This window comes from Gossypium raimondii, chromosome 7 (genome assembly GCF_025698545.1).
Source record: "Gossypium raimondii isolate GPD5lz chromosome 7, ASM2569854v1, whole genome shotgun sequence".
Taxonomy (NCBI): domain Eukaryota; kingdom Viridiplantae; phylum Streptophyta; class Magnoliopsida; order Malvales; family Malvaceae; genus Gossypium; species Gossypium raimondii.
Genome location: NC_068571.1, coordinates 51,873,444 through 51,899,849, shown reverse-complemented (window position 1 = coordinate 51,899,849; position 26,406 = coordinate 51,873,444). Strand labels below are relative to the sequence as shown.

At 30.1% G+C, this 26,406-nt stretch overlaps 3 protein-coding genes and 1 non-coding gene across 4 annotated transcripts; 1 reads left to right on the top strand and 3 right to left on the bottom strand.

Moving 5' to 3' along the window:
• On the bottom strand, positions 1-73 carry TRNAA-UGC (transfer RNA alanine (anticodon UGC)). Its single transcript has one exon. It is a non-coding gene; the product is annotated as a tRNA-Ala (tRNA).
• Positions 74-2,152: 2,079 nt separating this feature from the next.
• On the top strand, positions 2,153-3,716 carry LOC105797581 (protein SMALL AUXIN UP-REGULATED RNA 10). Its single transcript, XM_012627546.2, has 3 exons — positions 2,153-2,432; positions 2,837-3,367; positions 3,444-3,716. The coding sequence occupies exons 2-3, from the start codon at positions 2,909-2,911 to the stop codon at positions 3,456-3,458; spliced, it is 474 nt and encodes a 157-aa protein (XP_012483000.1). The 5' UTR covers positions 2,153-2,432; positions 2,837-2,908; the 3' UTR covers positions 3,459-3,716.
• Positions 3,717-16,215: 12,499 nt separating this feature from the next.
• LOC105797649 (hypothetical protein) lies at positions 16,216-16,930 on the bottom strand. Its single transcript, XM_012627616.2, has one exon. The coding sequence runs from the start codon at positions 16,864-16,866 to the stop codon at positions 16,492-16,494; it is 375 nt and encodes a 124-aa protein (XP_012483070.1). The 5' UTR covers positions 16,867-16,930; the 3' UTR covers positions 16,216-16,491.
• A 3,038-nt stretch (positions 16,931-19,968) lies between these two features.
• LOC105797719 (sucrose synthase) lies at positions 19,969-24,990 on the bottom strand. Its single transcript, XM_012627669.2, has 11 exons — positions 24,893-24,990; positions 24,693-24,807; positions 23,838-23,989; positions 23,123-23,768; positions 22,887-23,060; positions 22,687-22,803; positions 22,438-22,604; positions 22,072-22,296; positions 21,427-21,990; positions 21,185-21,323; positions 19,969-20,241 (listed from the first exon to the last, which is right to left on the bottom strand). Exons 1-11 carry the CDS (start codon positions 24,955-24,957, stop codon positions 20,209-20,211), a joined length of 2,397 nt encoding a protein of 798 aa, XP_012483123.2. The 5' UTR covers positions 24,958-24,990; the 3' UTR covers positions 19,969-20,208.
• Between the last annotated feature and the right edge of the window lie 1,416 nt (positions 24,991-26,406).

Sequence of the window (26,406 nt, the reverse complement as noted above, 5' to 3'; positions counted from 1 at the left end):
TGGAGATGCGGGGGATCGAACCCCGTGCCTCTCGCATGCAAAGCGAGCGCTCTACCATTTGAGCTACATCCCCTTTATGGTCATCTGTCTACAGACAAAACATGTTACTAATGAAAGTAGCTAGCTAAATCTCGAATGTATTATTCATTGAATATTTTGAATAAATTTATTATTTTTATTTTTATCATTATAAGTATATTATGAACCGAACCATCATAAGTCCTAATTAGTATCGGTTGGTATATAAAGAGAAAAAACTACAACAAAGCAAGAGTTATTAAGGTGGTCCCCTTTTGTTACATTAATCAAAATAAAATTTATAAGGTTTGTATTTACGGTAAAAACACATCTCCAGTCTTTTTTAATTTTGATGTCGGGTAAATTGTTCTCTTTAAAAAGTGGAGCAATTTAATCTACGGCAATTTCAAAAGTGAGCAACTAACCGTAATCAATCACAACGACTGTTCTCTTTCAATTGTACATAATTTTGATTCGTATAATAACAAGTTTAGATCTTGATATTTATATATTACGTGTAAATATCGACAGAATGTATAAATGTTGTGACCTAAATTTGTTAAATCAAGATCAATTTGACAGAATGTATAAATGTTGATTGACAGAATATGTAAACTTTAAGGGCTAAATTTGTTACTTTACCATTGACGAAAACTATTACCATTGTTTTTTGTTGTTCACTTTTGAAATTGAGAGAACTAAATTTCTCTAATAATAATATATCATCAAATAATATAATATTACCATTATTGATAACCATGTATGAGTTATCCCATATTTATTGTGATTTATGTCCCACCATATTTAAGTCCTGAGTAGTTTTATTCTGGTCTAGGTCTAAATATGTTCTGGCTATAGACCTTATCGCACCTGATATAACTGTTTATAGTTATTTGTATGTATTGTTTTTTATATTTGCAATGTATTTATACTTAAAACTTCAAAAAGAATTGTATATATTAATTGAAAATTACATTATATTGAAATTTATAATTTAATTTCATAATAACTAAAATATTTTATATTTATTTAGATGATAAATTATAATAAATAAATTAATATTTTAATTTTTCGTAAAATAAAAAGATGAAGTCCATAATTAAATATATGATTAACGAATCCGATCCTTTTCAAACCCTATATATATATATATATATATATGAGAATTAAATATAATATAAACTAATAACATAATATATATATATATATGAAGTATCACATAATGTGATTTAAGCGGCGATAAACTTGAGAGTAAATCAATCATGATGCTAAAGTGGGAATCAAACCTAAAAGATTAGGGGTGCAAATACGATATTGGTATTGATAAGTTGTTCGAGTTCAACTAAAAATAACTCAAATTTAATTTGGTAACTATTGAATATAGTTAAAGTTTGTGCTATCAGTCAAGCCGAATTCAAACTTAGTAATACTCGTTTTATCGGCTTGCGAGCCTTATCAAATTTTTTATTTTAAATAGTTTTATATTATTACATTACATTATTTCCTTTAATATATGTTATAAACCTTAAGCTTAATTATCGAGTCGGGTTTGAACTTGAATACGTATGAGCTTAATTGAGCTCAAATGCAAGCTTGAGCAGAGGTTAATCTAAGGGAGGCGGGCAGGGCCTTGCCCCACCCCCCAAAAAAATAAAAAAATTTCAATTCAATCCCGAAACTATAATTTAATATATAGGGACATTGCACTTTAGCTCCAAAATGAAAAATATTCAATTCAATCCTCTTATATGTAAATTATAAATTAATATATAATAAAAATTACACTTTAGCCCTCTAAAAATGGAAAAAAAAATCTATTTAATCTCTTCAAAAATGATAAAATTATAAATTAATACATAACAAATTTATATTTTGCTCCATGACAAAATTATAATTAAAATTCAACTTCTACTAAAAAAAATTTGGATTCACTCTTGAGTTTGAGTATGAAAATTGATAAGTAAACTTAATTGAACTTAAGCTCGAACTTGAACAACTCAATCATGTCTCTAACCGAGCTCAAACTTAAAAATAGAATTTTGATCTAACTCAAATTGAGTATCCATCTTAGCCTTTGTTAGCACAAATCTGTATAAGAACCGAAAAAGTAAGCACAAAAGCCGGATAACTCCAATCTCCGATACACTCGCTTTAGCCATTGAGTCATCAACTTTTATTAATAATCCTCCAAATTTAAAACAACCCCAACTTTGATTTTCCTAACCATTATTTATTTTCAATTTTAAAAAACCCAATATTTATGTTCTAATCTTTTTTTAAATTTTCCTTTTTATTCTTTCAATTTCTCTAATTGGAGAGTTTTTGCTTAACCATTCTCATAAAGCCTCTTCTTTTCCTCCTCTGCAATGGCTTTTCTTCATTGGGTTCTTTGCTAATTCCTCCCCCGTATTCAGGTATTAATAAAGTTTGTATTTTTTGCTTCCTATTTGACTTTTTTTGAGTAATAAAATCTGGGTCAGGTTGATATGACAAGGAAAAAGAAGAAGAATTTATTGAAAGGGACAGTTTTGTCTTGTTGTTTTGTCGATAATGGTTTTTTTTTCTTAGCATGGTTTAAGGTTTCAATTGAATTGTTGGTCAGAAATATCAGAATTTGGATTACACTTTTTAAAAAGGGTTCAATTTACATTGATTTTTCATTGTTGGAGGATGATCATGATTAGGTTATTGAAAATTAGGCTAGCCTTAGTTCTTCTGCAGATCTAACGTCTGTTTTGTTATTCTGGTTTAGATTGGTTCGGTTTATGTTTTGTAATGTACTAATTCGGATGTTTATTAATGTATGAACATGATGTAGTGCAATACCCAAAAAACGCTACAAAATTCCAATCCTGGATTTCATTTTTCACTGCTGTGGTGTCAAGTTTTAATGATGAATGATCATGGTGGTAGCAAGTTGACCAAAATCCGGCAAATTGTTAAACTAAAAGAAATCCTTCATAAGTGGCAAACTGTGACATTAGGCTCGAGGCCAAACGCCCTGCATCCGGAAGAAAACCGGCTAGTGATTAACCGAAGGTTAACGAATGTTATGGCATGCGATTCCGATGAGGAAAGCTGCCCTAGTCCTGAACCGCCTCCTGATGTTCCAAAAGGGTACTTGGCAGTTTATGTTGGGCCAGAGCTTCGGAGGTTTATCATCCCCACGACGTACCTGACTCATCCCGTCTTTAAGGTTTTGTTGGAAAAAGCGAAGGATGAATTCGGGTACGATCATAATGGCGGCCTTACTCTCCCGTGTGAGATCGAGATCTTCAAGTATCTCTTGCAGTGTATAGAGAACCATCCTAAAGGTTACCCTATAGTTGATAACTCAATTTCCGAAGAGGTAATGCCTGCCTCAAATGATTTATTGTTCATAAACTGTGCCCCAATATGAAGTTCCTATATGTTTTCATTTGCAGGTGGAGATTCATTGAACATCAGGCCGAACGAGTAATCGTGCCAAGAACTTCGAGGTTAAAGCAAGATCTCTTTTGTATGCAAAACTTTTCCTTTTCTTCTTCTGTTCTTGTTAATTTGCAATCAGTAGGAAGCTTTTTAGACAGAAAAATTCAGGTTTTATGGAATGAATGTAATGAGAGGGGGGCAAATGGTGAAACCTTTGTGTCCTTTACTCGAATGTGATTGCCATATAATGTTTGATTGGTAATGGAACACTTTTATTGTTCATAAAACCATAACGAATCAGTCCCCGAGTAGGAAATCCAATGTCGAATCGCAAGATGGTTAAGCTTTTACGGATTTAGTACCCGGTTTTAGGCTTGTAATTCGCATAGTCGAGTCAATTACCCTGTTAGATCACCTCCCTTCGTTCATCAGTTTCGAGTCTTGTCTCGAATGAGATAAACCACATTCCGATCGTCGTTTTGTTGGTTTGCTGTTCAGTTGAATTGAATATTAGGAACCTTTAGCACATGGTATTATAGTGTAGTTGGATGAAAAATACTCAGTTTTGGTTAAAATATGCTGTTAGTTCCTGTACTTGTATAGAATTTGAGGTTCAGTCCTTTGTACTTTTAAAAGTTAAAAGTATCATCATTGGTAGTTTCTGTACAGTCTAATCAAAATTCCAAGTTAGCAAAAATGACAGAAAATACTTGTGATTTTAATGATTGGACTAAGATTTTTCAATCAAATAACGTAGGAGGACTTCAACGTTTAAAGTACAGGGACTAAAAGCATATTTTAACCCTCAATTTTTATTTTGGTTGGGAGGTGCAATGCAAGTGATTATATATTATTTGTACTGTCATGTGCTTTTGGAAAGTATGCTCCAACCAAATCTTATGAATGAGTTGTCCCATTTCTGCCTAATCATTAAACCCTAAAACAATTTGGTACTAGAACAACACCCACACTTCTCAATTTGTTTATTCACCAACATGTCGGTGAGAGCAATGATATTAGGTAACAATTTATGGTCAAAATTCAGGTTTTTGCCCCCCTACTATACATAATTTGGGGATATAGTCCCTATAACTTAGTACAAGTTCTCTTTACTATTATTAATGTTATGCCTTGATCCAAATCATTAACCCCGTTGATAGGTACGAGTTTATGGTCATTGTCTCTGTACTCCACGCAAATTTGAGATTTATTTCATGTACTTTAATTTGGCATAGGTCCTATTATTATTAGTGCTATGTCATAGTCCAAAATGAGTTCATGGTCAAATTATGGTATGCACTTGTATTATAATAAATTCGGGCATTTAGTCCCTATACTTTAATTTGACATGGGTATTTTTATTACAATTAAAGTTATGTCTTAGGCTAAATTACTAACATCATTAAAAGGTACGAATTAATGGTCAAAATCTTTGTCCATATACTATACTTATTAGAAATTTAATCTTTATACTTTAATTGGCATACGTCTTCTTCTCCTACTATTATTAATACTTATTCTTTAGTTCTAATCACTAAATGAAGAATGAATTTATTATTAAGTTATGGTTTTCATCCTATATTATAAAATTGAGTTTGGAATTTCTTTTCAACTCATATATCTATTTTAATAATTATAATTGAAATATGAAAATCTGGGATTTCGGTTTTATGTTTTTTAAAAATTTATATATGTGGACTAACTAAATTATACTGAATTAAAGTATAAAACAATTTTTTTTTATTTTTGAATAATCTCATTATAGGTTCTGATCATATTTGTTCTTTTTTATACTTAGAACTATCTATAGCCCCTCCACAACCCATAATAAGAGAATAATGCACTCGAACCCATGTCGTCTTGCATTGACAACAATACCCATGCCAACCAAACTAAAACTCAATCCAACAAAATTTTTAAATTGAGTATAATACAATGAAGAAAATCATAATTAGGCCGAAGTTTGTGGTCTGTTCATATGACAACTTGCCATGGTTGGCAAATAGCAGTGACTAGGCTCTTTGGAACCATGGGCTTGGGCCAATGATATGTAGATTTGTTAAATCCTTGTCCATGGGCTATATTTGGTATTGAAGGGTGTGATGGGCTTTTTTTCTTTATTTCTTTTGCTAAGATGAACTTTAATTAAATTTCAAGTTTTTTACTTGAAAATTCACAAAACTATCATTTTAGTATGAGCGTATGGTGTCCAATAAAATCGTGACACATATTATCTTAGTATCGCTTAGCATTGTTTTTGGGTAAATTAAGACAAAATTGATAGTTTAAGTATCAAATTTAACCCAAAAGAATTTAAGTGTCAAACTGGAAATTGGGTATAATTTAGAGGTTAATTTGCTAATAAACCCTAAGTTATACCATTTTTTCATTAAACTATATTATAAGTTGAAGAGTAAATTAGTTTAGCCAATGATTTTTAACTTAGTGACAAGAGAAGGTTTTGAGAACTTTTCATTATGTGATTCGAGTTTTATCTTATATAAATAATGTGTAACTTCGTAATTCATACTTGTAACTTAAAAAGAAAAACTAAATTAATTCATTTACCATAAAAAATTAGCAATTTAATCCTCCACGCAATTGAAAGCATTTTCAAAACTTGAAGCAATCATTTTCTTTTGAAATTTTCAAAAATTAGCAATTTAATGGGAGGCTTCATTAATCCCCCAAGACTAAATTTCCAACTCTTTTGGGCTCCAATAATTCAATCTGTTTCAAACCAATGATTATACCAAAATTCATACGAAACAATAAAAGGAAAATGACTTTTTTAATCCTTTAATTTCATAAAAAAAATTCATTTTAGCCCTTCATTTAAAATTTCACCTCTTTCAGCTTTTGAATTTATATTGATTATCAAATCACCCCAAAACAGATAGAGAAGTTAATATTTGTTAATTTTGTTGATATGGCATCCACGTGAAAGTCCATGTGTATGCCACCTCAGCAATTAATTTTTAAAAAATTAAAAATATTTTATGTTTTTTTTTAATTTTTTATATTTAAAAAAATTAATTAATTACTAATGTAGCATCCACGTGCATGCTATGTCAGTAGAATGAATACATGTTAACTTTTCCATCTATTTTGGAGTGATTTGACAAATAACATAAGTTTATCTTTTTAGGTCTAAACTGATATGATGTGAAATTTATTTTATTGTTATTTGACTACACAATCAGTATCATATAAAAATTCAATCAAGCATTTTTAACCAATAATACATTTAAATGTCAATTGAATGCTTAAGCTTGCTTTCAGAAAAGAAGAAAAATTCACAAACCACACCCAAGTTGAAATTAACACCATTATCAATTTAGGTCTATGAATAACTTTCCAAAAATAACTACACCAAATTATGTCAATTAAAATAGAAAGATAGAATCTCAAGTTGTAGTATAGTCAAAGGGTTAAAACCGCAATTAGACCTTCCTGTCTCTTAAAATTGTAAAAAAAAATAAATTATCATTACTTCTCTAAGATTGAAAAAAGAAGGATTCAAATTTCAAACTTATTTGATGGATTATCTTTAAAAATAATTGCATAAATAAACTAAATTAAAATAAATTGAACTTGGGATCCTACTAACTCATTATTGAATCAAAAGGAAAATAATCTCATTATTCCTCTTTTTTCCCCCCTCATGCACATTTTCAAAATTTCATGTTAAGCTTTTGACTACCCATGAAAGATGCTAAGTTTGGGAGGACCTACTTAAATTTTTTAAAAATTTCATGAGATTTAATTAAAATTTTTAAAAATTTTAAACATCATAATGAATATTTTCCAAATATTTGAAGAGTCAAGGTCCCCTCTAACTCCAACAAGGTTCCGCCCTTGCTTTTGACAGAGATCTTTTTGGCCATATTTTGATTTTCTTCTATTCTAGTCCTACACATGTAGAACATGAGCATTCAATATGTTCATTATCATTATCCACGTTGAGGTGGTCCTCTTTTTCCTTGTTGCACATGCATGGCTACTTGCGTGCTGTTCTTTTCTTTTTGACCTGAAATTTTGTTCACCATAGAAGCCCCTGTATTATACTTCGAATTTCATTTCAGTCCTTTTAATTGAAACAAAAAAATGAGCAAAAATGCATTATAAAAAGGAGCAAAAATATAAGGCAACAGTACAGTAAAAAAGTCCTTATACTTTATCACAAATTGCATTTTAGTCCCTTTACTCAAGTCTAGATATGGTTTTTTGTTTTTTTTGAGAGGATGAGTAGAACCCATAGTTATAGCTTGGTGGGAACGTGGGACTTTAGACTTTGAGAACATCACATGTGATGTCGTTTAAATATGGTTTTGAATATTTGGATTGTAGTGATAACAACGATACTATTGAGAGTAAAAATACAGTAATGTCTGAAAGATACCTATGCTTGTAATAGTTGAATGCAATGCTTTAGCCCCTCCCCCCCTTCCAAACAAATTTATTTCTTGAGCCACGCATGAAAATGATAGCAATATATATATATATATATATATATATATGAAAAAAGCGACAATGTTTCCATTGAACATGGTGTATTTTATTACTCAAATGCAAGAAGAGTACAAAAAAAGTTATGTCAACCAAGCTTAGGTTTATGGATAGGATTGAAGTCTTAAAAATTTCGATATTTTAAGTTTTAATTTTGCCCTGTATAAAATATGTGTGGGTTTTCTTTAGATTTTAATCTTGTAAGTCCACTCATGTTTGGGTTGGTTCAAATTTGTTTCTAACTAGGTCTATAGATATATTCAAATTATCAGGATTAACTTGGATAAAAAAAGTTTAGGCAATTGTTCCTATATTGGGACTTGAACTTTAGGGTTTTTAAGGACTAATTTGGACAAAAAAAAAGTTTAAGCCTCAATATGAGAACAATTATCAAGTTCAAGTTCTAACTTGAACAAAAAAAAGTTTAAGCCCCCAATGTAAGAATAATTCCAAGCTTAGGGCGTAACTTAGACCAAATAAAGTTCAAGCCCTATTTTAGGAAAAGTTTAAGGCCCCAAAAAATGATTTAACCCTTAAAAAATACAAAAAAAATCATAAATATCTATATGTCAAAATAAGTTGATAAAATCTCCATATGTATGCCCTAAGTCCTTCCCTGTCGCAACTTAGGGATGTGAAAAGGAAAGGGAAGGATGAGACCTCTTTCGCTTTTGGCATAGCAAAACCCTAGACAACAAGCTATTAACTCAATGGTAGAGTGCACTCCTAATAATTAGTTGTTGTGCCTAGGCTATGAGGGCTTTGACCACATGGATAGTTTAATGTGTTCATCGATGTTTAACCGTAAAATATGGATCATTTGAGGCATATTAGCAAGGAATACTTCTTTTCTTCGAACCAGGGTTTGAAATTAAATTTCTCTTTAAAAAAGTAAATGAGGTGATTCATAACTTTTTATTCACTCGTGGTATTTGAGAGGCCTCTATAATTTTGGCCTCAATGTGAAATATAAAAATGGAGCACCCTTTTTATTCTGGGGTGAGAGAGGGATTGTACTATTCTAACTTTTTTTATTAATAATTTTATGAGCTATCTTCATGTATTGAAAATTTGTAATTAGGATCAAAATTCTCAGGTGTGTGATTAGGATATATATATATATATATGCATGCCTTTAACATGCAAATTGGTATACAACTCATGAGTTTGCGTTGAATTGAATGGCCCCCACCCCCTCTATACCATAGATTTCATGTTTTCACGATTTCTCCTTTTAGGCTTTATTCACTATTTGACCCTTAAGAAATGCCTATTTTATTACTTTAGTACTTAAACTTTTCTTTTATTGCATTTTGATATTTAAATTTTATTTTCGTTGAAAAAACTTTAGTCCAATAAAACTATGCTATTGTCAGAATTTTTCCATGTCATTTAATTATAAAGAAAAGCTCTTTCTTTTCATGGAAACCACATGGGAAAATTAAGACAGATGGTATGATTTTATTGGACAAAGTTTTTCTTTAACACGTTACAATTTTGAACTAAAATCTATAACCAAAAGATAACTTAAGTATTAAAATGAGAAGAAAAAAAATACCAAAATAAAAAAAAAAACAACCATAGTTTAAGGATCGTGAATAAAGTTTATATAAATATATATATTCGAGTTTTTTATTGCAAAAAGAGGCTTGAAGGAGACTCATCAATGGCAGCTTCTTGGGCCCTCATGCTCTCCTACGCATGTCTATATCTATAATATATATACGTTGGACATATTAATTACATCATTATATTAATAATCTATTACTAAGAATCTCAAGTGATGGATTGATGGTTAAATGTGTTCATCGTCTCAGGTGTAATCTGGGTTCAAGTCGTGTTTGTTGTTCAAGTTTTGTCCATGTCAGCAAAGGTTGAGATATTGAGATGGTAATGCCTTAAGTTCGACTCTCACTATACTTAAATTTCACCGTGCATGGGTTGTCTCCAAAACTATTCTAATTTCGTTTCGGATATTAATTTGACTGTACTTCACTATACTTGATTTTGATTATAATTGATTTTGATATTATTTATTTGTATTTCTAAACTTAAAAATATATTATATTTACACAATTCTAATATAATAATTAAAAGTTGAACTTGGTTCATGACCCATGGTTTAACCATATGAGTTAATATTTAAAATATCTTTAAAATCGACATTTAATAAATCTTATATTCCAATCATAATATATACTATTTTTATTACTCTCACATCGCATTCTCGTTCAGCTCAAATCGAATCGAATTCAAACTTAAATATATAAAAAAAATATTTTAAACCCAAATCATATTCATAAATTTAGTTAATTATTAATAGTAATAATTAGTTGAAACTTTAAAAGTAAATCATGTGAGGCATGGAGCATGATTTTGGAAATGATCTGTAACATGGATTTGTAGGTTTGGTGTTGAGCAGATCAAGTCATGTCATATCTTCTTAAAGTGAAAAATCTTATTAGATGATATCAATATCAAAGAGGATGTGTAGGAATCATAATAAGGTGCATTGTACATAATATAATGTTTGTGAAAATGAGATTTTAAGGGTTCCCACAAATACCTAATTTATCAAACAATCCTATCTTTTCATGTAAATCATTGTTGAGAATTTACCCAAATATTTTCATCCAAATCTTTGCTGTATGTGTGAGGGTAAAGATTTTTATTTTGATTCTCGAGTTCTGAGATTGTGTTATATTATCACTTGAAAATTAAAAAAAATTATATAAACTTTTAAGTGATGTCTGTGATATAATTTTAGAGTGTCATGTATAGTGTTCTAATAACTGAACTGGTGGTTGAACCAATCAGACTACTGGTTCTCGATTCAATTATCGGTTCAGCTACTAGACCAACGTACTAGTCAATTCTTAGTCCAATATTCAGTCTGACTGACCAATCCAATCATATTCCAAGAACACTAATCACATAATTAAATCTTGACCGAATTAAGTTCAGTGACCAAAATGGATCTACTTTTCAAGCCCATATACCAAAGTGAACCAAGAAAAACCACAAGTACTAAAGTGGACTTAATTGCCAAGTTCAATGGTAGAAAATTACATCATCTATTCTATAAACCCCGAACATTGTTAGAAAGAACAGCTACAAACTTAAAACATAAACTATAAAGTGAACATGAAAAATACAAAAAGAATCTTATGGCGGAAAGTTAATCATAATTATAGTAATTTCTTAAAAATCATGTTACTATATTTTTAAAAAATTTAATAACAATAATTATGTAAAATTAATAAAAAAAAGTTCCTCATGCTTCACCCCAAAATCCCATTTCCACCACACAATCCCACGTGGGCTCTCTCATTCTTTTCCATTTATATATAAGATTTAAATTAATATCATGAATGCATCTTTGTTCTTATCTCCTTTATTATACTTATATTAAGTAATTTTCCAGTTTGTACAACTTCAATTCAATTAATAAATTATTAAAAAAATTTACAAAGTAAAAAAAAAAAAGTTATTTATGTCTTTATGTATTTTTATAAGTTTTAAAAAATAAATGCATATAATGAAAATAATAATATTTGAACCTGCATTATTGTAATTTTCGTTAATTTTTCTATACAATATTGGAGGTGGAGATGGAGGTAATACTGTTTGAATTTGTGCTAAACGAGCATCTAACAAGAATGTGTGTCAAAATCTAGTATATATTAAATGGTCGGTTGAATTGATTTCACTCATCAACCAAGTCCCATTTCAATTAAAAAAATACCAAATATCTAAATGTTTTACAAAATAATAAATATGTTTTGAGGGTATTTTTGTCATTTTATTTTTATATAAAATCTATAAAATATGACCTCATTTTTAGTGAACTTTTTATAAATATATGTATTATATAATTTTATTTTCACTCACATATTTTTTAATATATATGTGTAAATAATTTGTATTTGAAGTTAATTATAAATATGTAAATATTAATATAAAATAATATATTTTTAATATTTATTATTTTTAAACAATAATATCGGCTTTGGGCAACCGGGTTAGGCTTAAATTATAACATAGATGTTTGCTAATTTGATATGATATCATCGCAGATATTGTATAACATAATATTACTTAAAAACATGTGATATTATTAACAAGTGTTGGGAATAGTGGTAAATGTTGATTTGATTCAAATTTTACAAATCACTAACATGACACATATACAAATAATTATATTTATTCGATATAAAACAAACCGATGTATTTATTTCTTTAAATATATATAATTGAACTAAAATCAAAATTTCATGTACATATTTGAACTACAATAAAAGATTCATTTGTATAATTGCACCAAATTAAAATTCTTGCATCAAATTACGTATCGAATCGAAATTCATGTATAATTTTTACTATGTTATAATACTATGTTGGATTCATTTAGTTAACGAAAAATAAGATTACTTAAAATTACTTTTTACTAATTAATTATACTACATTGGGCTCTAAAACTTTATATTGCGGTTTTCGTTAAAAATCTTATAAGTATAAGGGTGAGCATATAATACACTGCTAGTGTACTTTTTTTATTAATCCACAAACTCTTAATTCCGTTTGTAGAATTTAGAAACTTCACTCGTAATGCACTAAATAATTTCTCATAATTTTTAATATTTTACTATACTTAAGCATCGAGACTCTTAATTATGTACTCGAGTATTTGATATCTGCTCATACAATTTTAAATAGAGCACTTTTATGACTAATCATATAGAGAGACCATTGCCGATAATGGATACCCTAATTTTAAAAAGAAAAAAAAGAGTTGGAAAGATTAGGAGAGGAGTGAGTGAGGGAGGGAGTGGCTGAGAATGAAAAGACAAATATTCCTCACATAGACATAGCAGCTGTTATTTACAGAAAAGGACAAGCAGAGAGATGGACAGCATCTTGCCCTAAAAAGCCGCAAATGCCGCTTGTCTTTTTTTTTTTTAATCATTTTAATTACATTTTATTTATGGAAGGTAGCTCCCCTAGCTTTGTCTTCATCTATTTGCTGTCACTCCATCCCTTAATTTCAGTTTCTTTTTTTTTTTCAATTCCTAAATTTTAATTACCAATTTACCATTATACATTCACCAACAAATTAAATTTATTATTATCATTTATTGTTTTGGTGTTTTTTACAAATGAAATTAGAAATCAAAATAAATATATTTAAAATATAAATTAATAAATAAAAGATGTGATAGCTTATTAAATTATTTTTAAAAATATTTTTCCAACTTACAGCAAAAGATATAAAAAGAATTTTGTCGTAAAAATATAGTTTAGAATATGTGATTTTATGTATTTATTTAATTAATATAAAATATTATTCAAATTATTGAAAATGATTAAACTATTAAAATATATTAGTTGTTTTGATTAGTAAAATATTGTAAGTTAGAAAGAAAATAAAAAGGAAATTCAAACTTTTTTTTATGTTTTATTGAAAAGAAAAACTAAATGTTGAATATTAATACGTATAATGGATAAATTATTTTGTGAACTCTTCTCACCACATCATTTATGGTCCCCTTTCCAATTATTTAATGACATCCTTATCATTGACACGTAATTTTGGTAATTTTTCTACCTTGAACTATGAACTTGAACCTAACCCCTAAACCTTGAAACCTAAACTCGCGTTCGAGTTTGAGTTCGGGGTTCAAGGTAAAAAAAAAATGTTGAAATGCCATAAAATAATTAAAAAATGACCATAAATAATTTGGTGAGACGAGTCCATAAAATAATTTATCCGTACAGTGTCTTAGTTTTATATTAATAAAATACTAATAAAAGCGTAACTCAGAAACTAAATAATTTAAATTATAACAAAATTGCAATATAATAAAATAGAAGGTATAATTTTCAAATTTAATAAAATAGTTTTAATATTCAAAATTCAAGAATAAAACTAAAATATTATTTTAAAGCCAATATAAAAATATAATAAATAATATAAATTGCTACCGTCTAGTTGAAATATTATTTTATATAAGTAATTAAAATTGTTTATTATCTCGTCCACGAAAAAGAAAAAAGAATGTCAAAACAATGATCACTTTAATTAGCTGTCATGACTCTAATTTTAATTTTCAAAATTTTTATGCTTTCAGTTTGACTTTTGTTCATTTTTTTATGCTTCAATTATTCTCTTTATTATATTTTAAAAATAATTAAACTTTGAGATTATTTTTAAGAATCATTATTTAATTTCTAACTTTTAATAAAATAATCTCAAAGTTTAATCAATCTAAAGTCACCACCGCCAATTTATTTAAACATTATTTTAAACTATCCAATCTCCTAACTTCATAGACTTTAATGCATCAACGTGTCTCCTTCATTTTTTTTTCACATAAAAAATTGTTTTTAATAGTTTAATATATCATTTGGTGCCTGAGTTTGGGTTCAATATTTAATTTCGTACTTAATTTAATTTTATCCCAATTTGGTACTTATACCAAACGACATCATGTGGCTCGATGAATATTTAAACATGTGACATTTTAATTTAACAAAAGTCTTTTTAGATCAAGCATATAAAAGGATTCAATTGTTAGAAATAAACAAGCTTGAAGAATCCAAGGACTAGGCACATAATTAGACATTTTTAGTATGGTGTCAATTAAAAAAGGGGGGGGTGTAACCAACAAAAGGCAACAAAGCTAGCAGAGCGTGTGGGTATATCTAAAATAAATAAATAAACAAATAAAGCATCTCAAACAAATAAATAACAACAACCCAATCATTAGCATACATTTCTTAATACAGATTGAGAATATTATTAAATTAAATTATTTTTTCTTTATATTATTTATAGTTTAAGACATTAAGCAAAAGCAAATGGTAATATTTCTGTAGAGATCCTTTTACTAGGAGTCGAATTAGTCATTATAACTATTGGTTTTTTGGTATTGGAAATGAATGAAAAGTTAACTGAACTAACCTGTTTGCTTTTTGATCTAACGTGCAAATATTAATTAATTTATTTTATGAGAAAAAAGTAAAATATAATCTAATTTTTAATGAAAGGACCTTCATGGTAATTTTACCAAAGAGTTTTGTTTGGTGTTGATGTTCTTAATCCACAAAATTGTCGTACTTGCTTGCCCTGAGCCGCCGGCTTGTTGTTTGGTAATTTAAAAAAAAAAAAAAAAGGAGTTAAATACACTCTGTTTTTAGCTGCTTAAATAATAAATTTGGTGGTGCATATTTTTTTTCATGTAATGGGAAAAGGTGACATTTTAGGGATTTGATTTGCTTATTTGGGGCAATTTTCCAGCAAGGCAGAGGGGCATGTGCCAGCAAGTTTACTTCACTAACACACTAAATTTAATAAATGATTAATTGCATCATAAGGACTCTAGATTTCAGAATGTTTTAATTAAGTTTCTTTAAATACTATCATTATATAGCTCTTTAATCTAACGTACATGAATTAATTTGTTCATTTTTTAGTAGAGAGGTAAAATGCAACCTATCTCTTAATACCGGAAGCATTAGAGAAATTTGATTTTGAACATATTGAAAACATACAGATCAATCTGTAAGCATACGTGTATATACAACGGTTAAGAAAAAGAAACAGTCAATCTAAGTTGTCAATGCAGTAAATTCATATGCTCTCATAATTTGATTTATGTGTAGCATCGTTAATATTATTTTATTAAATTTAGGTTTATTATAATGCTATTTTTTATTACATGACTTTCGAATGAATGTTTTAATTTTCAAATATTATACATAAATTAAAATTTTAAAAATAAAATAAGAAATTAAATTCTAAATATATATAAAAAAAACTTAAAACATATTTTAATTAATAAATAAAAATAAAAATAATATTGCCTATGTAAAAGGAAGACAAAACATAAAAGTTGGAGCCCAAAAACTTGCTGTACTGTACTTTTCTTCAAGCATTATGAATGTTTGAGATAAAGATTTTCCTCTCTTCTTTTTGGTCATGTTCGAGATAAAGATTGAATGATGTCCATGATTTCAACATCACACCCATATCTTCTCCGTTTCTTATCCTCTAGTTTTCGATAATTATATTAAATTTCGATCAAATTTAAAATCGGGTATCCCCTCAACCAAATAATATAATTACTATTTTAAAATCTTTAAAAATACTTAAAATTTTATAATTTTATCTCGAATCGATCAAAATAAAACCTCCCCTGCATTAAATGGTACGTAATTCATAAAATTTAAGATCGAGATTTTACTTTGAAAGTTTTTCTATCAGTGGAATCCAGCACATTTGAAAAATTAATGAACATTCATTAATCTCTTAAATTTTTTTAAGAAAAATGACAAAGAACAACGACATACACAAATATAAATCTCTTCACCGGGGCATGAACTCGGTTAAATCCTCGCCATTGAAATCGACTTTCTCTCGTTAACTATCTGATCATCCTCCAAATTTTCATCGCCGTTCTCAACATTATCACATAATGTACAACTTTGGTACCATGCGAACGACCACACGGGAGCATTTCTTCTGATTTTCAAAAATAAAAAAAGAAAAAAAAATCAACAAGCGTAAAACTCGACGAGCTCCTCCAATGACTCAGGTTGAGGATCGGCGTTTTCGAGCATCCAAAGCAAGTGTTCGAACAACACAACCTCGCACGGCACGTTGATGACGGCGTCGTTTTGATCTCCGGATCGTTCCGCCAGTTCACGAAACAACGGGTTCTCGACAATGTCTGAGCTGATAAGGTACCTCCGACGTGATTTTCCGACGTAGACGGTATGGAGATTGGCCGATGAGAATTCGTCCATGTCGGAAGCCGCCACGGCGGAGCTCGACGTTGTCGGCCGGCTTTGATGCTTGTTGTTGTTGAATGAGTTTAGCTTCTTCAAAACGGACTTCAGCTTCGTCAGCTTATTGCCGCCTTTAGCCATTGTTGAGGTTTGAAGGAATTCTTGAAAAGTAAATGACTAAAGAGAGTGATTTTGATTTATGAAATGGGCAGGAAGGTTCGTTTATAAAGGAGTTAGGAAAGGGTGAAATTGAAATTTCGGTTCAAATAGTTACGCAATGGATTCGGGTATTGTGAAACGATGGACCTGTGATTTCCGGGTCGGGCTGTGGACTATGAATTTAGACTTTTGTAATTTTGACATATAATGCCCTTTGTCTCTTGTTTAGTGTAAGTACCACAATGGACAGTGCGGATTTAGATATTTGCAAATATTCTAATTACTATTCATAATGGGTTTGAGACAATTGAATATGCTTTATTTTTGTACACAACAGATTAGGATTTAGATATCTGAATCTCTTATTCTCTATATCCGTTTTACGATTCATATTTCGAATTCATGACTGTCCCTTTTAATAATATTATCTTCGTGAACAATATTTTTCAACATAGAAGTTGGCAAAGCAAATTTTAATACAATATATTATTAATGTAAGTAGTGATATAAAAAAATTAAGTGGAAGATTCAAATTCAACTCTTTAAATAATGAAATCCATGCATACAACATAAAAGGTCATGTACCCAAAAAAAAACACACACACATAAAGGGTCAACTTTTGATTATATATATACATATACTTCAATCACTTATATTGGCACCATTAGCATATTTTAACCAAAGTTTAATAGAAGGACAAATTGCTTAAAGAGAAGCTATTGATTAGTGAGGGTGTTTTGTATGTATTGGCCCTAAAATATTTGCTTAACAACTAAATAAATACAATTAGGAATAAAATTTATATTTAATGTAAGTTACAAAATGGTCACCAAACTATTAATTTTGTCTTTTTTGGTCACCAGCGGTCGAACGTAAAAATAGAAACACCCAAAAATCTAATAGAGTTGAGTGACAAAATGGACATAATTGAGCAGTTGAGTTATTATTTTGTAATTTTTCATAGTTGGGTGACCAAAAATGAAATTTACTAATAATTGGATGATCATTTTGTAATTTTTCACAATTGTGTGACCAAAAAGAAAAAAGAGTTAAGTGACTACTAATGTAGTTTGCCCTTCTTTTTTAACAATTCCAATTTAATTACTCTCAAATATTAATAATTCAATTTGATTTTTTAGTTTTTTTAATAAAATATTTTATTTTTGACCTCTCTTAAATTCAATTTAAGTGGTTTTAATATAATTTTTTTAACTTTTAAACTAAAAAATTTTTAATCTTCAGACCATCACATTCTGTCTTTGTTCATATAATTTATTTTATTTCTATTCGTAATTCTTCTTCAATTTTCTTAATGAATTACAAGAAAAGGGCAAAGTTTTAACAACAACGTAACTAGTATGACTCGAACCCAAATTACACCTGAGACGATAAAACCCTGACTATCAGACCAACACACGAGATTCAACTCTTCTTCAACTTTTAATTAAAAAAAACATATTTAAATACTCTACATACTCTTAATTGTTACCGTAATAAGGATGTTAGGTAAACTAAAATTCAATGTAGGAAATTTTGTTTTATTATTATTAAACTTATATAGGTGTCAATTAATGAAAGACTTTAAAGTTTATACCTTAGTCATGTAAGTCGATGTCAGATGATATCATATGGGAACAATATTTATGTGGTGAATGTAACAATTTCGGCGGTCAATGAGCAATGGCATGTGAACAACACATGGTATCAAATTAATGTCCCAAAAATGTGAACCATCAACATATTAAATTACCCTCCCATGTGGATTCAATTACTCTATCTATTAGTAACAACTTTAAAAGTTACTATTTGCTACATCGTACTATTTTAATTTTATAAGTCACAATTTTATTGTATAAGTGCTGGGTAAGTGGTAAAGTACATTGTAATTTTGGAGAAAAAAGTTTATGAAATAAAATATATATTATATTATCTTATTGTTAGATCTGCTCATGAGTCGGGTCACTTGTTCAAACTTGAAGGTCCATTTGAAAAATGAGAAAGTTTAGAAAAAAAAATATGAGATTCAAAAAATAGATTTGGGTAAAAATTAAGATCTGCTTTCTATGGGCCTTGGGCAATATTTCTTGGCCCAAGCCCGAATTGAATATATTATGTAATAAAAAATAATTATATTAATTATATATGTTAAATAATAGTTATATATATTTATATTAAATCACTAACCCAATAACAATTAAACTCATTACCCATAATTAAAAAAAAACTTACCCAACTAAATAACCCAACCCAAAATATAAAATATAAAATTATATTTAATACAATAAAACATTTATTATATTTATTTGTTTTTAATATAATAAAGCATTTATTTTATTTATGGTATTTTTAATATAAATATTTTTTAATGTGTTAGAAAACTTTTTATTTTAGCCTTTTTTTTAGCACATTTATTGTATTATGGCTTTTAAAAGATATATTTTTAAATAAAAATTAATCTAAAAAATTATATATGGGCGGACTTGGATTTAACTTTCTTAAATTGGGTCAGGCTTAGGAAAAAAAGTAAGCTCATTTTTTGGGCTGAGCCGAGCCCGGGCTTAGAAAATTAGTCTAAATACCTTTCATAGACAATTATTAAATATGAGTTATTTTAGTTGATTTTAATTTGGTAACATAAAGTAAAATTTTAAAATTTAAAAGAAGATTAAATTAATTAATTTCAATATTATAGTAGCAGATTGATCAACATTATCAAGGGATAAAATACTTTCAATAATTTATTTAATTGATTTTAATGTTAAAAAAATTGAACTTTTAGCAAGGGTATAAACAAGTACAATTTGGTAATTTTTTAAAGCATTATTCTAGTTTCTACCACTTTTTCACTTTAATCATAAATGTTTTTTTACCCCCAACCAGTACTTAAAAAAGTTTTTTTAATGACCAAAATGAAAGTGTAAACATGATATGACGTGTGCAATCAACTGCGTTAGAGATTTAACGGTTGAGTGACTAAAATAAAAGCACCCCTTAGAGTTGAGTGATGAAATTGCAAGGATTTCATTTTGAGTGACCAAAATGAAAGCGTTGTAAAAGTTAAATGATCAACTAGGGAGTTTACCCATAAAATTACATTAATATTATGGTTACATTATTTTATAAAATATGACATCATTAATTCACAAATGATCTATAAAATTATACATTTTTAATATAGAATATAAAATCATAGATAAAAATTATTTGATTGGAGGCAAAGGAATTGCTATGTGTATTTAAATAATATTAAAAGCCAAATGGAAATTCCAGAAAACAGCAATATTTTATTATTATTCTCAGACAATGACTTCTCATTTAATATTTCACTCCTCACCTGTTAGAGGAACTGATTCAACCTGAAATAAATTACAAAAACACCCATTAACAATAGCTTTTCATATAGAAACCATATAAAATGACAAATTATAATTTTCGTCCTTATACTATATTTAATTTGGAGATTTAGTTTTTATATAATTTAAATTAGCACAATTTGATCCTACCATTATTATTGTTGTTATGATTTAGTCCAAATCACTAACATCAAGAAGAAATTTTGTTAGTCAGCTAATGTGATTTCTCTAATGACAAATTAATAGACAATAAGTATTTTAAAACCATAATTTCAACTCTTAAATTATATAAAAAATTCAGATTTTGAATTTTTTAATTCCAAGTCAATTTTATTTGACATAATTTGATTCTTCTCCTATTATTAATCTGGGTAAACTACAATAAAGGTCACACAATTAGGATTTTTTCTTTTTGGCCATTCAACCATAAAAGTTATAAAATGATCATCCAACTATTTAATTTTGTCTTTTTTACCACTCCCCAAAATCCAAGGTAGTTGGGTGACTTAAAAAGATAAAATTAAATAATTTAGTGACTATTTTATAACTTTTCATAATTGAGTGATTGAAAAGAAAATGCCCACTACTATTAACGTAGTTTACCCTATTAATATTATATCTTGTTGAAATCACTAAAACTATTAAAAGAATTCCTTCAGTCGGCTAAATTTTTTTAATAAATAAGTATTTTTATAACCATAATTTTAGCCTTTTAAATGGCATAAAAATCTATTTTCAAATTTAAATATTCTCTTTAGAAAAAGCCACATCAGCTTACTAACAAAATCTTTTCCAAGTGTTAGTGATTTAAGACTAAATAATAATATTAAATTATGTGAAATTAAAAGTATAAGGATTAAATTTTGAAATTGAGTATAGTAGAAGGACTTAAACTAGAATTTGACTCTTGAAAAAAAAAAAAAAAGGAAATGGACGTGAGAAATACCAGCTTCCGGTACTCTAGTGCGTAAAACATCTCCAGATAACGACGGCTCTTGTGGCGGTCAAGCTTGGAAAGGTGCTTCCAAAAGCGATAAACTCCGGTCAGGGTCAATAATCTCTCGGAGTAAATCTTCCATGTGTATCTAAATTTTAAAAAATGTAAATAAAAAAAAAAGAAGGAAAAAGAATTACCACAAAGACTATATAGTTAACGTAGGTAACAAGTAACAACAAAAAAGAGCTTACTTCTCTTGGATACGTTTCAATCCACCATCGGAGATTTCATTCCAATGAGACGGGTCTTTCTTACATTTCTCGAAGAAACTGACGATGATCTTGGCGGCTTTGTCGCCCTGGTATGGATCAATGTTGAACCCGGATTTCCCATGGACGATAATCTCGGCAGGTCCGCCGTTGCAGGTGGCGAATGTAGGCAAACCACAAGTCATTGCCTCAATGACTGTCAATCCAAAGGCTTCGTATAATGCTGGTTGTACGAAGGCTCCTTTTGTGTCGCAAACGTAACGGTAAAGTTCACCATTCCGAATACGGTTCATTTGGGACGATATCCATCGAAATTGACCGTTTAATTTGTATTTTTCTATGAGTTCAAACATCTTCTTCATTTCAGCTTTCTCTTCCAAATCCTTTGATTCTTTTCTCCGGTCGCCGGCTACAACGACAAGGTTAACCAGCTCGCGTAACTTCGGGTTCTTCCCATACCACTCAACAAGGCCAGTTAAGTTCTTGACACGGTCCAGCCTTGCCATCGTGAACAGGACCGGTTTATTACGATCGTTTAGCACACATCTGTTGGAAAAATGATAGCTAGATATGTAAGTAAAGTCATTTTTGAATTAGGGTTTTTGCTAAGATATGACGAACACTTACATGTATTCTTCATTCTCGACTTTGCCATAAAGAAGGTCTTCGATTTCAGGATGGAAATGTTTCAACCGCCGTTTCTCGTCGGTGTAAGGGAAGAATGTGCTCATGTCAGCCCCGGGGGAGACGATATTGAATTTGGGATCGAAAACATTGATGCCGTGTACGACACGGTAAAGACCAGGAAGAGTGAAAGCCGCGTGACTCTCATATTGTCCAACACTGTCCTTGCTGAAATCATACACATATATTGAAAAACATATCAAATCGTGTACTTACGAAGCACATCGTATATATATATACGTACATAAATACATCATATATATACATGTATGTATGTATGTATGTATGTATGTATGTATGTATGTATACCTTCCTGCAATTTCTTGGAAAGTACTTGTGATGATGAAATCAGTATGGTTCATTGCAATGAGATCAGCTGTAAATTGGCAAGAGAAATGGTATTTATCCTCAAGCTCCTTCCAGTATAAATCCGAATTCGGATACTTCGTCTTCTCCAAAGCGTGGGCGATCGTACACTATATAGGAGATTAGAAAAATGAGTCAATCAATCTGAAATACGACCGAAGATGAGCCGACAAAAGATCGTTTATCACGAACCTGTGTAACTCCCAACTTATGCGCCAGCAATGAGGCAACGATGTTGCCGTCACTATAGTTTCCGATGATTAAATCAGGTTTGCATCGCATCTCTTTCGTGATTTCATTAGCAACATCCTTAAAACAAACATAATGTAATGACATGTAAGAAAAATATCCGAAGGAGACAAAGTGAAATCAACGTTACGTATATGGTTCACCTCAGTGTAGGTTTCTAAGTAGGGCCAAACTTCGAATCTAGAGATCCATTGACGTACGATTCCGTTTTCTGTTCTAAAGGGTACTCGAAGAATATCCGAATACTCTGTTCCGTGTACTTTCTCAACTCGTTCACTGCACGTTGTTCCGACAGCATCTGGGAGAAGCCTAGTGATCTGATAAAACAAAGCATGGTTAAAAAAGTTCATAAACAACACTAGTAATCAATAACACGTACGATTAGGATACGAGGTGTAATGTCAAGTCCTTGTTGTTTGATACGCTGGATCATCTCGTTCTCCAAGGCTCGAACTTGATCCAAGATGTAAACGACTTGGCCACCTGTGTCGGGGTACCCCAAAACATTGTCTTGAGCAAAGTATCCATGTGGGGAAAGTATGACAACATTGAATACCATAGGCACTCTCCCAAGGAACTTCTCTAGGTTGTAAGCGTTAGGTGCCTCGAGAAGGTCCGAAAGGATTCGGATCATCTCAAGCACATGCTCGGCTGTATCACCCCAACCTGGCTCCAAACCGATTTCCCGAAACTCATGTTCGAATTCGGCATATAGTGTCTCGGAAGGCAACGTGTCAAGATACTCCTCGGCCTTTCTCAAAGCATGTCGGAGTGCATTCAAGTTTTGGATTTTATCATTCAACATCATCATGTTCAGATTCGGCATTCGGTGTCTCGGTAGGCAATGGAGTTTGAGGAATTCGAGCAAAGGGTGCATGTTCTCGTTGTCGTCATGGAACAATGTTGCTGAAAAGTGACGGTTGAGGAACTCGGCGCCGTTACCGATTGAGTTGGAAAGAGTCGGGCGAGGGAAAGAGGCATTGAAGGGCTCAAAATCCAATTCCAAAACAAAGTTACCATTTGCACTGCAAAGAAAAAGAAATTAAGACAAAGATTAACGGTAAAGAAAGCAAGATTAAAATAAAACAAGTTACCTTCCATCAACAAGCTGTTCTTTGAAATGAAGATATTTAGAAACAGTGAGGTCCTCAACAACAAAAGTGTGGACATTCACTTTACTGTATTGCCAAACCCCAGGCCTTGGCCTAATAGCTAATGCAACCCATGGAGGTAACACTATTGCTTCCTACAACACAAATATGACCAAAATCAACAAAATGAAAATTACGGTTTTGGTCCCTTTACCATACTAAAATTTAGGATTTAGTCCTTATGCTTTAATTTTGCCAAGGGGGACGCACTGACTCTGCCCCTTAAAAATGAAAAAAAATTGTGCTTTTGTCCTTTTAAAATTTGTAAATTTAGAAGTTAATACATGATAAAATTGCATTTTTGCTCTCCCAAAATGATAAATTATGATCTAGTCCTTCTAATTGTAAAGTTATAAGCTATTACAGTGGTAAAATTGTAGTTTGGCTCCCTAAAATGATAACATTATGATTGAGTTCTTTTAAAAATTTAAAGTTATAATAAGCTAATACAAGGTAAAATTGTACTTAGACTCTTACAAGAATTTCTAATTCAATTTCGCATCTCCAAAAAAAAAAAAATTCTTACGTTGCCTTTAATATTGAGTAAAATTTTTAGGGCGGATTTAAGTTATATTTTTAATATGATTTAAAATGCAATTTTACCATTGTATTAGCTAATATCTTTACAATTTTGAGGAGTAAATAAAAACTTATTATTTTTCGGGAACAAAGTACAATTTTACTATTACTATTACTAACTAATAATTTTATACAGTTAGAGGGTAAATACCAAATTTGAGCATATTTGAAACTTGAGAGACCAAAAGCAGAATTTGACCTTATTATTATTATTATTACCTGAATAGCCCTCAAAATTTCATAAAATGCCCCATCAGCAAGCTTCTTTCTATAATCTTCAATGAGGAGGGCAATTTGATGGTGTTGCAGTATTCCTTTTCCTTTGCCCTCAATCCTACAATAAAAACCAAAGGCATTACAACTTTTAATGCGAATTTTAAGAGCAATCTTTTGGGTTTGAAAGATGTAATTCAAATTACCTTAAAAGAAAGGGCAAAATCTCGTTCCTGTGGGGAGTGAGGGTCTCATCGAAACGCTCAGCCATTTCTTCCAACTCAAAACAGATGTTTGAAGTGTAATAAGATGTAGAGGGGAAGGAGACATTATCCAAAACTATCATATATATAGGAGATGGATACGAACCAAACTGTTCAAACAGACATACATCATTCATACTCTTCTAGAAGGCTAAAAGAATTTTCCTATCCTACCACCTTAAAGTCTCCAATTCAATTGAAAACTTTTCAACGTTAAGCAAAGTCTATTTTCTTGTTCAACCAAGCTTTGGCGGCATCAGGTCCTTTATATTCAAATTAAATATTTAATTTAATCCCCATTAATGAAAATAAAACCAACCTTCTTTTAAAAGTGATCATCATTTGTTAAATGAAATTGTTGGTGTTTATCAAAGTACTTGTAAGTACTCTATCAGCTGAACCAATCCATGTTTGTACCTAAAAACGTTTAATGATGTGTGTATGCATGTGTATATATAATATACATCATATGTGGCACTGTTTTCCTACAGAAATTTGAGCAGGAAAACCCCATGAAAACAGGGTTTTTGACTGGAAAGATTTGTTTCTCCAAGATTGAAAATTTGAAAACAAAGAATTCCAAAATAACAGGCTACCAGAAGGTCAAAATAAGAACAGCAACCTTGGAATAACATAAACCATCATGTAAGGAAGACATTGCAAGTTTAAGATATAAGTTTTAAGGTTCAAAGCTTATGTTTATTACATCTTAGTCGTTGGGATCGATAATGAACTTACAAGTAATCCAAACAAGTCCTTCGAAGATATCTTTCAACTCAGCACTCAATAGGCCTCACTTATTAGCTCCAACCACTATATCCCTAACCAAAAGTACCTTTTATCGCCACCTTACTTAGATCTATAATGACAGATTATTTAACCACTTATCTCTGACCTTCCTATGAAAACTCATGTGACACCTCAAGACTGAAGCTAAGGGTATATGAGACCCAAAGCTTGGAGCCTCTTTCTCCCTCTCTCTCATATCCTCTCCCATTATCTCCCCTCTTCCAACTCCTTGATCCACAGCTCTTCACTTTGTAGTAAACAATATAAACCGTGCATCCCTACTGCCGTCTTCGTCTTATTTGATTAACCCAGGCTGAAAAAAACTGCTGCTCGTAGTATTCCGTTAGCGCATATCACCCGAATTTTCCTCATTCATATAGGATTAGGACCATTTTTGAAGGTATCTACCTATGTTTTAATGACGCTGGCATACTTACTACCATATCTTTGTTTTTGGTCTTAGATTATGATAATAGTTGGATTCGGATTTTCCAACTACATATATAATAAATTTATAGTTGATACATTGATGTTATGTATAATTGTATGTATTATCAATAAATTAAATGAAGACAGTTCATCTTAAATATTAACTAGACTTGTGAATCTGGCTAAAACAGGGTGCCTTTGTAATTTTGTTTTTACCAAAACATTTTAAAATTATTAAA

What these genes read in the sequence shown, in the direction of transcription:
- LOC105797581 (XM_012627546.2), top strand. Translation starts at nt 2,909, where the DNA reads ATGATGAATGATCATGGTGGTAGCAAGTTGACCAAAATCCGGCAAATT.
- LOC105797649 (XM_012627616.2), bottom strand. Translation starts at nt 16,866, where the DNA reads ATGGCTAAAGGCGGCAATAAGCTGACGAAGCTGAAGTCCGTTTTGAAG.
- LOC105797719 (XM_012627669.2), bottom strand. Translation starts at nt 24,957, where the DNA reads ATGGCTGAGCGTTTCGATGAGACCCTCACTCCCCACAGGAACGAGATT. An exon ending in AAATTTTGAGGGCTATTCAG is followed by an intron (nt 23,990 to 24,692) that starts GTAATAATAATA and finishes TTTGTGTTGTAG; the next exon opens with GAAGCAATAGTGTTACCTCC. An exon ending in TTGAAACGTATCCAAGAGAA is followed by an intron (nt 21,324 to 21,426) that starts GTAAGCTCTTTT and finishes TTTAAAATTTAG; the next exon opens with ATACACATGGAAGATTTACT.